General features: G+C 43.8%; 1 protein-coding gene across 23 annotated transcripts in view; it reads right to left on the bottom strand.

Moving 5' to 3' along the window:
* The window catches only part of THRB (thyroid hormone receptor beta), a 381,781-nt gene that overhangs the window by 15,174 nt on the left and 353,350 nt on the right, over positions 1–13,257 (bottom strand). For all 23 annotated transcript variants that reach the window (XM_053598954.1, XM_053598967.1, XM_053598968.1 and 20 more), the window contains 2 exons: positions 12,679–12,826; positions 9,727–9,932 (listed from right to left, as the gene is read on the bottom strand). In XM_053598954.1, coding sequence (XP_053454929.1) covers positions 9,727–9,932; positions 12,679–12,826 — 354 coding nt within the window. The remainder of the gene's footprint in view (positions 1–9,726; positions 9,933–12,678; positions 12,827–13,257) is intronic.

A 13,257-nucleotide genomic window follows, 5' to 3' on the forward strand; every position in this document is an offset into this window, starting at 1 on the left:
AAAGAGTCATCCACTGTCTGCTTCTGGCCATAGTGAATGGACAGGAAAAAGTCCGTTCGCTTTTTGGCACCTGGGGGAGGTGGGAGGTGGGGCAGGGAGGCAGGAGGGATAGGGACAAAGAACTAATACTCTGAGAGAGTCGAGGGACACCTAGTGCCTCACTTCAGAGCAGTGAGCACACTGCCAGTGGGGAGACTTTGGCCCAACACAGTGGCCCCCAAATTGCACAATGATTCAGAGTCACTCAATTGCTGGGTCCCACCCTCAGTGTTTCTGTTCAGTTGGGCCAGGTTGGAGTCTGAGGATCTGCATTTCCAGCAGGTTCCCAGGGCATACTGATGCCTCTGGGCTGAGACCACACTTCAAGAACCACTGGCTAGTGGTACCCAGATCTGCTCAGAGTAAACCAGTCACCGCATGCGGCATACCCCAGCTACTGCTCACATCTAATTTTTAGCAGGAGGAAAAGCAAAACATAATTCTTTCACTCTCTTGTTGCCAGGGCACCAGGTTACAGGCCCAGGGGAAGATGTTAAAAACATATTACATAATGAATGCTGGCAACATTCACCTTTTTTGGATTATTCAGCATTTTCTTTTGTTTATTTTTTCCTTTTTTTTAGTGTTTGTTTTGGGGGCAGTGAGTAGATTGAAACCTGGTTTCTATAGTGTTTTCCTAATGAATGATGATGTTTGGGGGGAACCGTTGGCATAGCAAGCCCACAAAAAGCTACCGTGCCACTGGCTTTCTGGATGCAGACAGAATTGATGGAATAATCACATGTACAGCTCCCTTCTCTCTCCCTCTTTCTCACCTAGATGGAGCTAAGGGAAAAGGTACCTTCATCGGGTACTGTGCTCCCTGCATCCTTTAGACATCCCCGCTGTTCTTTATAATTTCTTCTTACCCCTTAACAAGTCTTTTGTGAAGCTCGAGTGATAAAAGGAATGTGGGCATACATTCAAAAAGATAGGGAGAAATGCAATCAGTGTAATCTGGTTTCTTGTACCCTTAATGAATCCCCAACAATAAATTAAAAAAAAAAGGTAGGGAGTTTTATATAAAAATTATAGAAGTATACACAGCTAACATATATTTACATATAATTTATATGTGTGTAGGGCGAACATTTTTTAGCAATAAAAATAAGATAAACAAATTTTAATAACCATTTTAAAATAAGCTCTGATTGAATCCAAACATCTCTTCATTGAATCCTGATAGATCCTGATTGGATTTATATGATATTCAGTGTCCTTCGAAATGTTGGTGGGTTAATACTGATGCTAATAATTTTCATTCAATCTGTAGGTGAGTGGGGTATTTGAATCACCACTTACAATATCTCTAAAGATTTGGGGGAAAAAAAGAGAGAAATTGTGCAAGGCAATATGACAATTTTAATTAAAATTAAACCCCTACGTGTGACAATCTCACTAGCTTTTCTGAAAATATAGATGAGGGTAGGAAAAAATACTTACTTTTAAGCCTCTTGGTATTTACTGGCAAATACAATTGCTAGAAGTAAAACCATATACAAAGTAAAAGCCTTCCATTATATCCTTAAGGTTTAACTCCATAATGGATCTGAGATACCAGAACAGAAAAGACTATCTGTATCTCTCTCTGTCCATGAATTGACCCACATTAACCCCAGGTATGAGAACTCAAGGTTGTGCAAAGAAAACTTGTTACTTCTCCAAAGATTTTTTACCTATAAGGATAACATATAATTTGCTAAAATATTTGGAAGATGTTAAAAATAAGGCACAAATATTTGACATTAGTTGCATCTGTTAGGTATCTTATGTAACGAATAGCCTTATAAACCACCACATGAAAAACATTTGGTCATGCACAGGCACATGTATTCATGTCCCCGAGATCAAGCTCAGATATCAGGAATTCTCCAGCTTGTAGATCTGCCAGCGTAGAGCTGTGGGGAAAGTCTGCTTTTTTGCCTCTGTGGATGCAAATGGCTTAAGGCACCTGGTCTTGGGGCACCTACAACTCCACTCTGAGTCCCTTCTGCTTTGCCCTACGTGGACCTCCCAGTCCATCTGACTTCTCACATCTGCCCCGCAGCTTGCCTTATACTAGTCCTCAGTATTCCACTTTGCTGCTGCTTTCTCTTGGGTTTTTGCTTCTGTGAAGCCTCTTCTCCCATCCCTCATCTCTGTCCATTCCAAATCTCACCCATTCTTCAAAACTCAACTCGCATTCTACCTTCTATTACATGTCTTTCCAAATGATCTCAATTTGAAGTGAAATCTGCCTTGGCTGAACATCCATGTATATCAGCCACATGGCATTTAGGCATCTATCACTAGCACTTTTCACATCAAAGATATAAACTTCTGAAGGGAGTAGAGAGTAGGCTTTATGTGTCTTTACCTATTTTGTATAAGGCATTGGGCCACATGGTGGAAGATAAATGCTTGTTGGTCGAGTGTGTTTATACCAATATTTATTGAGCAAGTACTAGGGCCAGCTCTAGTGTTAGATTCTAGTTACAGCAATGAACACTGCATCCTAGAGAAACCTGCATGGTAGCTTACAGACAGACAGGGAATAAGAAACATGTGTTCTTGGAATTCCAGTCTGTGATAAGACTGGAGGTGACACGGTAGAACAGGTGGTCCAGGGATAGGGTGGTCAGCCACAGCCCCTTTGAGAAGCAATGTGGGGGGCTCTGACCTGAAGAACATCAGGGAAGTGGCCTTCCACAGAGCCAGAGGAAGAACATTTAAGGCAGAGGGAAAAGCCAGTGCAAAGTCTTCAGCCCAGAAAGGAGGCTTTGTGGGTGTGGTTGGGGCCCAGTATGGCCTGAGATGAGGGAGGGAGTTGGGGCGGGGTCCTGGGATGTTAGACCTGTGCACCATGGAGAGGAGAAGGGCTGGTACCAAATGCAGTGGGTGTCACTGAAGGCTGTGAACAGGGGAGAGGCTTTGTGGTTATTGTGTGAAGGGAGGTGGGAGCCAAAGGAAAAACAGGGAGGCAACTGCAGTCGTTTGGGTGGGCCAAAATGGGCTGTCGGGGTGGCAGCAGAAAAGGAGATGTGTTTGAGATGTATACTGGGGGCCAAAGACAAGGGCCGAGGAGGGCCTGGATGTGGGGCAGGGAATGTGGAGAGGCGCCTCTGGGGCAGTGGGCAGAGGTGCAGAGTGGTTCAAAAGGAGAGGTTCAGGTGTGTGCCCATGTGACATTTGCTCTTGCTCAGCCCATGACTGACTGGCTTTCTTCTGTCTTGTCAGCAATGTTTGAGGTGAATATGGAATGCTGCCAGTTGACTTGTGTACTAAGGGGCTGGCTCAGAGCCAAGGACTTCTCTGCTTGAAAAGGTAGTTCTTTGGCACATGCATAGTGGGGTGGGGCCAGACAGCACTCTCGCCTCCTCTGTTTGATCATAGGTATCTTCTCACACATTTGCAAGGCTCAGCAGGAGGACCAGGCAGGTAGTGGTTCAAGGTCCCTGGGCCTTTGGACACAACTGCAGGCTCACCCTTTTCCCTGGAGGGGCAGGAATGAGATGGTGATAATGGTGGTGGCAGGGATGATGCGTGTAGTAACCACTTATGTGGTCGTTAATGATATGCCAGGCAGTGTTCAATGGTTCATATCTACTACTTTATGCCATTTGTAAAGACCTAAGGCAACCGAGCCTTAGAGAGGTGAAATAACTTGCCCAAAGTCACACAATCATAGAGCAACAGAGGCGAGCACTGTTCCCATCCCGGACTGTGTGGTTCCCATCCCAGTCACTAAATTTTAGCTTAGCCTGCCTTCTCCTGGCATGATTATAATAACTTTGGGTGACATGTACCTTCTCGACTTGATTGCACTTGTCCTATGATCTGTCCGTGCACACCACTTGTGGCCGAACCACCCACCTACTTGACCCTTCTGCTCATGCCCCATGTGAGATGTGTCAAAGCAACAGTAGCTCTGCCAGGGAAAAGAAGGGGCAGGCTTTCCCCACTTCCAAAGGTCACATTTTATACCTGGGTAGAAAATTCACCCAAAGCCACACCTTTGCATGAGAACTAAGGAAGCAGAGTAATGACACAATGTCAACAGGCAATAGTAACGCAATGTCAACAGACAAGACTGGTGGTATGGGGTTTATGCCAAGCCAAACATCTCCCTGCTCTTGGGAGTCATGGAAGGGAGTCACCTGGGGGGAGAGACCTTCTTGCCCTTGTTTGGCATCAGGTGCCACTTGTTTCCTTCTCAGCCTCCTTCTTTTCATCCTCACTGTTGTCACACATGAATCGCTGCTGGTGGAATCGGGTATTTCTGTAGTCTCAGAGATTTGAGCTGATTGGAGAGAACTAGAAAATTGTATGATTTTGATGCCTTTGGAAATAGGTTTAGAGAGGTGGCTTTGGATTTATTATGAAAATCTGAATGGCTCTTGCAAAAGTTCTTCATTTTCCAGAGACTAATTTTCTCAGGTCCACATATAGATATAAAACCCAACTCAATCCTCTGTCTCTATTTCTGACTTGAGTCCTGGTCTTAGGATGACAAATGATGAAGTAGCTCCTTTGGGGAATAAACTACTTACCCATTCAGATAAATGAATACTTCTAGCTTTTATGACAATATGTAATTTTTAATCCCCTATGACATATTATTATAGTGTTATTAGCATAATAGCCTTCTTCAAATTCTTTCTTAGAACAAGATGGGACATAAACATATAAAAATAAATGAAATAACACACATAGCAGTGCAGCATGTATAAAAAAGGGGTATCAGCTACACAGGAGATGCAAGTCCTAATGTGTAAAAGCCTATTCAGTACATGGATGCCTTTTGGGACCTGAATACCATTTAGCAAAACCCTCTTTAAGTGAGGACTCTCAATGTCCTTGCAGGACTAATTCACTACTCAAAAGAGTGAAATTTTCATCCTGAGTATAAATACTCAATTGGTGTTACCTTTCTGCAAAAGGAATGTGTAAATATGTAACTGGCTGAAACCCAGGGCTTAACTGTACTGTCTCCAAGGATGGGCGAATGGAGCTGTGTGCTCGTTTAACAAATATTTATTGAGTTCTGTTCTGGTTACCTACTGCCGTGTAACAAACTACCTGCAAACTTAGCAGTTTAAAACAACAATTTTTTATTATCTTGCAGAGTTCCAGGGATTGATGGACACAGTTGGGAGGTTCTCACTAGGGGTTCCTTACATGCTTGCCTCAAATGGCAGTAGAGGCTGGTATCATCTGAAGGCTTCTTTATTGGTATTTCTGGTGCCTGGCTGGTTGGGAACCTCTCTTTCTACGTGGCCTCTTTGCATGGCTAGCCAGTGCCTCCTCACAGCATGGTGGTCTCAGAGTAGTGGGGCTTTTTTGCGTAGCCAACTGCTATGAGAGACCAGGTGACTTCCCCCGCCAAGAGACCCAAATGGAAGCTTCAAGGCTTTTTATGACCTAGGCTTAGAAGTCACTCAAGTATCACTTCTGCCAAAATCCATTGTTTAAAGGGATCACAGATCTCTCCTATTGGAGAGAGGAACAGACTCATCTCTCCACGGGAGAGACTGGGCTATACATATAGGGAGTCAAGAATTTGCTGGCAGCCATCTTGGAGGAAAGCTATCACAAGTGTCGACCACACCTGGAAACTCAAGCCTCAGTACTGAATGAAATGGGATCCACCTCTGAGGAGGTGCAGGGGTCATCCCAGGCACAAAAGGGGATTGGCAGACAGAAATATTGTTCATTGTAGAGACAGATAGGACAGCGGAGGAGTCTGATTTCCCTGACATTACATATCACCTTAAGAAAAAAACAGCTTAGAGAAAGTTATTTATATTTGGATCAAGGGGTACACTTTCTTGAACAGATCAAAGACCTGCAAAAGATGCATTTCATGGCTCGGTGCCTGTAGCTCAGCGGCTAGGGCGCAGCCACATACACTGGGGCTGGTGCGTTCGAATACGACGCAGGGCCTGCAGTACAACGACAACTATAACAAAAAATCGCCCCGCATTGTGCAGCACCTGTAGCCCCAGATACTTGGGAGGCTGAGGCAAGAGAATCACTTCAGCCCAAGAGTTAGAGGTTGCTGTGAACTATGACACCACTGCATTCTAAGAGGGTGACATAGTGAGACAGAGTGAAAAAAAAAAAAAAAGATGCTTTTCCTTCCAGCTCCATGCAGGGAGGGGAGGCTGATGGGTAAAACCATTGTCCTGCCAATATCAGCTTCCTGAAGAAAACTCTCATGTGTGGATAATCTCACGGCCTTGACAAAAAACTAACAGCAAATCATTTTGTGTTATACCTTTTTTGTTCTTTCTGTAGATGATCAGACTGACAAAAACTGCCAAGAGCCTTTACGTGAATGGTGCAGACCTCAAGGATGATCCTAATGTTTAGATATTATGCTGTCTTTGCTAAAAAAAACTATGTAGCATGAAGAGATTTGATTATATTTTGTTTTAAAGAGGTGGCTTCTTCACAATTCACAACCACAAAGATGTGGAAACAACCCAAGGTCCCTTCAACATAGGAATGGGTTAACAAATTGTGGTGTATGTACACCAGGGAATATTCTTTGGCCATAAAAAGACGGAGATTGTGTGATTTTGCAACAACCTGGGTGGAACTGGAGACCATTCTTCTAAGTGAAGTATCACAAGAATGGAAAAACAAACATCACATGTATCCAGTCATAAATGTGAATGAGTAGATTAACACCTGCATGCTCACAGGAGAGAAAAACTCCCTGAAATTCAAGCAGGGGGAGAGGGAAAGAGAAGAAGGGGTTGGGTAAATTCCCATCCAGTGGGCACACTGCACGGGTATATGGCACACTACCTGGGTGTGGGACACACCTACAAACTGTACTTTAACCTTACAAATGCAAACTATAGATGTGTTTATACCTTCATATTAATCTGGAAAAAAAAAGATGGCTTCTCAGGTTCTCGGCACAGTACAATTGTCACCTCCTCAGAGGGTCTTCTGACCACCCACTTCCAGTTCACAAACCCTCCGTCCTGTCACCCCGTTTCTTGTCTTGATTGCACTTACCACCACACTTGTTTGTTTAACCCTTACGTCTGCCTTCTAGAATGTGGCTGACTTTACTTCCTGGCATACAGTAGCTGCTTAATAAATGTTTCTTAAATAAAACAGCAACTCTTTACAGTCTGATAAGAAGCACTTTAGTGACCACTGAAACTGGTTTAGTTAAACTAGTATCCATTCTCTTTTGGGAGTGAAGAAAATAAACGTGTAAATGTCCCTAGGAGAAGTGAGAGCATGCTCCGAATCCTCTACCTTGCTTGGAACTCAGCCTGATCACTACTTGAAATCAGAAGGCAGTGCCAGGCTGAAGCAGTTCCTACAATGTCCATTTATGACTGACACCTTCAGGAAAAGGATGGATTAGGCAGGACTCCTCTAGCTTGCTATGCCCCTAACATATTAGGTTAGAACTGGTCTACTGATCCAGAATTAGAGCTTTTGGATTTCCCGGGGGGATATATCAGAGTAGGGGTGAAGGTGCAAAGAGGAAGGCACTAAGAGGCTACCCCTCGAAAGAGCCTGTGTCTGTCAGAGGCTTTCTGGGTCAGTGCAGGCGCTGAGGTTGCACAGGACAGAGGGTAGGGGCATGACCCTGGGGCTTGCTGTACCCATCAGCACCACTCACTAGCCGCAGGAGCTTGGGGGAGTTTCCTTAACTTCTCTGTCTTAGTTCTCTCTTCTGTAAAATGAAGATATGAATTGCATCTACCTGCAGGGTTGTATAGAAAGTTAATGTATGAAAAGCACTTAGAATAGTACCTGGCAGGCTGAGCGACGTGGCTCATGCCTGTAATCCTAGCACTCTAGGAGGCTGAGCTGGGAAGATTGCTTGAGCTCAGGAGATTGAGACCAGCCCGAGCAAAAGCAAGACCCTGTCTCTATGAAACTTAGAAAAATTAGCTGGGTATCATGATGGGTGCCTGTAGTCCCAGCTATTTAGAAGGCTGAAGCAAGAGGGTAGCTTGAGCCCAGGAATTTGATGTTGCAGTGACCTTTGATGATGCCACTATACCCAAGGCAGCAGAGCGAGACACTGTCTCAAAAGTAAATAAACACATATATAAATGTACAGTACTTGGCATATAGTAAGGGCCATCTAAGTGTTTGCTAACTTTGCTGTGGAAGCCAGCCATCGTGAAGTGCTGGCATTATTGTTTCATGAGAATGGAAGTAATTAAAAGAGCAGGTGTAAGCTTTTTCTTTCCAAAATTTCCTTTAAGGTTGTTTTGTATTGTTTTTAACAACAACAGCAACAACAAGGAAAAATCCTCTCTCATTATGTTGATGTTAAGGTACAAGGATAATTATACCACCAAACATTCTTTTTTTTTGAGACAGTCTCAAGCTGTTGCCCTGGGTAGAGTGCCTTGATGTCACAGTTCACAGCAACCTCAAACTCTTGGGCTTAGGTGATTCTCTTGCCTAAGCCTCCCAAGTAGCTGGGACTACAGGCACCTGCCACAACGGCTGGCTATTTTTTGGTTGTAGTTGTCATTGTTGTTTGGCAGGCCTGGGCTGGATTTGAACCCGCCAGCTCTGGTGTATGTGGCTGGTGCCCTAGCCGCTTAAGCTACAGGCGCCAAGCCCACCAAACATTCTTATTTAAATAGGGAAGTACTCCAGTGTCCCCTAGGGGCCCCAGAGAGTATCCAATGCCAGGGTCAGCGAGGTGCTCATAAAGGGTTTCAGGTCATAAACTAAAAGAAGGTGCAGTTCCTGAGATGGTCAATCAGCAGTTGGGGCAGGTATTCCATGAGGTGGGCAGAGCCCCTGCACTTGGAACCGGAAAACCTGGGTTGGCTTTTGGGTCTGGCTTTTGGAAGTGGGACCTTAGCCAAACCACTCAAGGCCTTGGGGCTTGCTTTATGTATCTGTACAATGGGTACAGTAATTCCAGCCTACCTCACAGCATAATGAAGTCCAAATGAGAAACGAATGGGAAGGACTTTGACAACTATTAATTTTTGTAAATATATTAAACATCCATATTCCAAGTGTCTGTAAAAGTCCATTTTCTCCACACACTTCCCCCTGTCATTCCCTTATCCTATGCTCCCATGTACATTGTCTTCCTGGACTCAAATTCATTTATTTTAAGCCAAAATTATTGACTTACATTGACATAAAAGTATACTTGGGGGATAGGATACTTCATTTGGAGGTTATTCTAAAGGGGGTATGTTGGAGTGACTTTAGAGGATACTGGGCATCCAAGGGAAGAAATGGGTATAAAAAGGAACAGAGGGCAGGAAAAAATTTTACTAACTAGTTTGTCCAGAACTAGTCAAACTGAGATAATGTGGCCTAAGAAACTGCTGATAGAGGTGTCCAACCCTCGGCCAGGGGACTGCATGCTGATTACATGAGGACTTTTTGGCTTACCTGTGGTGGTGGATATCATGAAAATTATGTATGGACCCTTTTATTTCCTCTTGTGCTTATCAGCTTTTGTTAGTGTTTGTGTATTTAAGGCCCAAGACAATTCTTCTTTTTCTAACGTGGTGCAAAGATTATTCTCATACAGACCTGGATTCAAACCCTAGCCCTGCAAGTTCCTTGACCTTACAGAGCTGCAGTTTTCCTGGGAGTAATGCCAATAGCCCAGGGCAATGCGGACTTAATGAGTTGAGGCAGAAAGCACCTGGCACTTCCCTGACACGGAGCTGGGCAAGGAAGCCTTACCAGGAATTTCCGCTTCTGCTTCCAGTGGCTTCCTTGGGCGTTGGTGGCCACGTGGGCCTCAGTGACTGTTTTGATGAGCTCCCATTCCTCATCCGTGGGCTCCGGCTTCTGCCCCAGGGATTTCTGCAGCTCCTCCCGCCGCCTCTTCTCCCGGTTCTCCTCTATCAGCTTCCTCTTGGCCAGCCTCTTGCTGTCATCCAGCACCACTGTGGGGGGTGGGAGAGGAGGGATGAGAGGAGGCACACAATCCCCCAAGGCCAGTGGCAGAGCCTGGTCTTGGAGCCGCAGGGGTGGGGCCCCTGATGCACATGGCCTGTGGGTCTTGTGAGGTGGGTCACCCTGGGGCACTCCCCTCCTCACCAGCCATTTGCTATGGACCATCATTGTCCAACATGAGCTCTGGTGCCAGATCCCCTACACCCAGCCAGCCTTTCAAAATGAGGGCCTGAGGAACTTGGACACTGGGTATCCCTACTCCAGTGGCCCTAAGAAAGAGGGAGGCAGAGGGAGGCAAAATCCATACTAAGTGCAGGATCACAGACAAATCTGTCTAGCTACTCATCTGCATTCAGTCTCAGGGGTTCTGTCCTCCCCTCCTGCCTTAAAATGGTGCTTTTGGAAAGAGGACCTCAGGTTAAAGAAAAGTTATGGACCAGGATGTGGGAGGCTCATGATCTCCTTCTCAGAGGAAAAAGGCCCCCAACTCTTCATGGCTCCCCTCCGGGCCAATAGGAATGTGACTGGGCCTCTCTTGGGCCACACAGGCACTTGGATGGCATTGCTCTCTACCTGGTCAGGTCAACCATTGGTGGTGGTTAAAGAGCCCTGTCTGTGGAAGCTAGAAAGGGTTGGGTTTGATTTCTGACACCATCACATTCTAGCTGTGCGACCTTTGGCAAATTCCTTAGGCTCTCTGATCTTTCCTTTCTTTCTATATAAAATAGGATCAATAATATCCACTTCACGTGGTGTTTAATGTGAAAATGCACCGTAAGTGCTTGGTAAATGTAGTCGTGACTTTTATCTTTGGGCAAGAGGAAAACAAGAAGGGCGGGTAACAAGAAATCGATGTTTCTGTGGTTACTTTCCAAAACAAAGCCATTTCACTAGACTCAAAGGGCTCAGGTTTTAAATCAGAGAGTCATAGTATTTTGAAGCTGGAAGAGACCTTAGATATTATCTAGTCCAACTGTCTCTTTTCACAGAGGAGAAAACTGATTCACAGAGGCTGTGATTTGCCTAAAGTCACACAGCAAATTCCTGGCAGAGGCAAGGTAAGACCCGGGACTCCTGACTCCAGGTTGACAACATCATTGCCCTCACTGTTTTAATGAAGGTGTGACCTGGTAGGAAAAGAAAAAGAGCAGACACAGCAGGAGAAAGAGAACCCAGGTGCCCAGCTAATCCACAAATAGAATGGTCAATTCTAGATCATCTCGTTTTGATTGGATTGTCAAAGTCATGGACAGTATGAGTGAGTCCTGCTAAGTCATTTTTGTTCATTTACTAAAGCGAGAGGAGGAAATCATCTCCACAAGGCTTCCAGTGTGCCAGGGATTACTGCATTTCATGTGCATTACCTAATTTAATCTTGAAACAACCCTACAAGGTGGCAATGAGTCCACAGAAGAGAAACCTAGAGCTTAATTCTGAAGGTCATACAGCTAGCAAGTGACAGATCCGGGACCTGAACAGAAGTTTTTCTGATTATAGAGCCTGAGCTCTTATAATGCCTCACAAGCAAGGGGCACACAGGATCTATTTCTACAGTCCAGATTAACAATGAGCTTTCAAACTTCATAAATATTCATATCTTAAATTTCAAAATGAAACAATGAAATACATATTCAATAATAACAGTTCATTATAGTTACATATCTAAGCATTTGGTTCTAAGTCAATCAGAGTCACCTGTTCTCATTAGGCAGATTGTTGGCAAGGGCTGGAAGCCTTTAAAAGATAAAGGACAAACTCAGCCACAGGTTGGGTTAAGCTCAGGCTTTTCAGCCTAACATCCTAATGCACCCTCTTCCTTTTTATAGATTCTTCATTCTGTCTTCTTTAATGAAATATGAAAGGACTTTTTTTGTTTGTGCCCCCCCAATCTTATTTATCATATAAATACAAGCCATGATCATTTCCTTCCATCAGGAAAAATCCTCTTTTTTTTTTCTTTTTTCCTTTCATTTTGTCTTTTTAACTAACAGTTGGACTCTCTCACTAATGTACAAAAACTTTATGCCAGTAGAAACCATTAAAACCAATTCCTGGCAAAAGGGAGGCCTCATATTCTGAATGACACGATTCTTATTTTTATGGTTAAAGTGATGTGTAAATTCTTACATAGTGTGAGGAGAAGAGACCCCAAGGGCTAATCTCCCCACCATATGCTATAGCACTTTGAAATCTGGGTAGGACGACTTCAGCTCAGAATGTCTTTCTTACTAAAAATATAACAACCAACCAACCACAGGGTGACTCACGCAAGAGCACTCAACTTTGCATTCTTCAGAAATTTCTGAACACAATGTTTTCTGCCAGTACCCCATCTCCAAAAATGTCCATGAAATGAATTCCTGTCTCTGCTTTTGAAAAAAAATATTAGGACTAGTCTGAGAGGCTCTCACCACATGAATGCAGTGTGTGAAATAAGACCTCTGCTAACAGTCAGTCCTGCAAACAAGATGGGGATAATTTAATCACCTTTCCTTCCCCATTATATATGGATACTTTGAGAGTTAGGAGTTGATAAGAGAACGGTAGGATGGAAACCACCCAGCAATGGCTCCCATCTCCTTTTCAGGGCAGCCCTGGAGGTGTTTGGGGAAGCAAGGAATTCCCCTCTCTGTCCACGTGGGTTCCTGCCTTCTTTTCTGCCTGGTTGATCTCCTAGAACCAAACCCTTTCTCAATCAACACTCCTTGAATACAAAGCAAATGAAGGTCTACTTACGATCTGTTGCCATGCCAACATAGATGCATTTTTTAAAGCGACATTCCTGGCACTGATTTCGGGTGACTTTGTCTATGACACATTTTCCTTCATATTTACAGGAATAGGATGGATGGAGATTTTTCTGAATGGTTCTTCTAAAGAAACCCTACACAAAAAAGAAAGACCCCAGATAATAGTTTCATATTTTAGAAAAATAAATAATTCTGGAATTTTGTGTTAGCATAACGATGAGATGAATTGCCTTTAGACCTTAAGCTGTATCTGAACCTCTAGCGCTACACACTCAAATATGGGACAAATGGCTCAAAGGGATCTAGAGAATTCTAAATCTGAGCTGAAGGAGATGGTAAATGATTATAGGGTCAACGCCTTTCTTGGCATTTATTCAAGGAAAAGAGACTAATAGAAAAAAATCTAGTGCTTGCCTTTTAATTTTTCTAAACTTTGAATAATATAAATTATATTATTTTATTTCATATAGGGTCATAATTGTGTTGCTAAATTAAACTAGGAGAAGCTTTGCTATTTTATACTGGGAAATAATAGAATCAGATCCAAGAGCAATAAATAAAGAAA

The sequence above is a fragment of the Nycticebus coucang genome, chromosome 8, assembly GCF_027406575.1.
Source record: "Nycticebus coucang isolate mNycCou1 chromosome 8, mNycCou1.pri, whole genome shotgun sequence".
NCBI classification, from domain to species: Eukaryota; Metazoa; Chordata; class Mammalia; order Primates; family Lorisidae; genus Nycticebus; species Nycticebus coucang.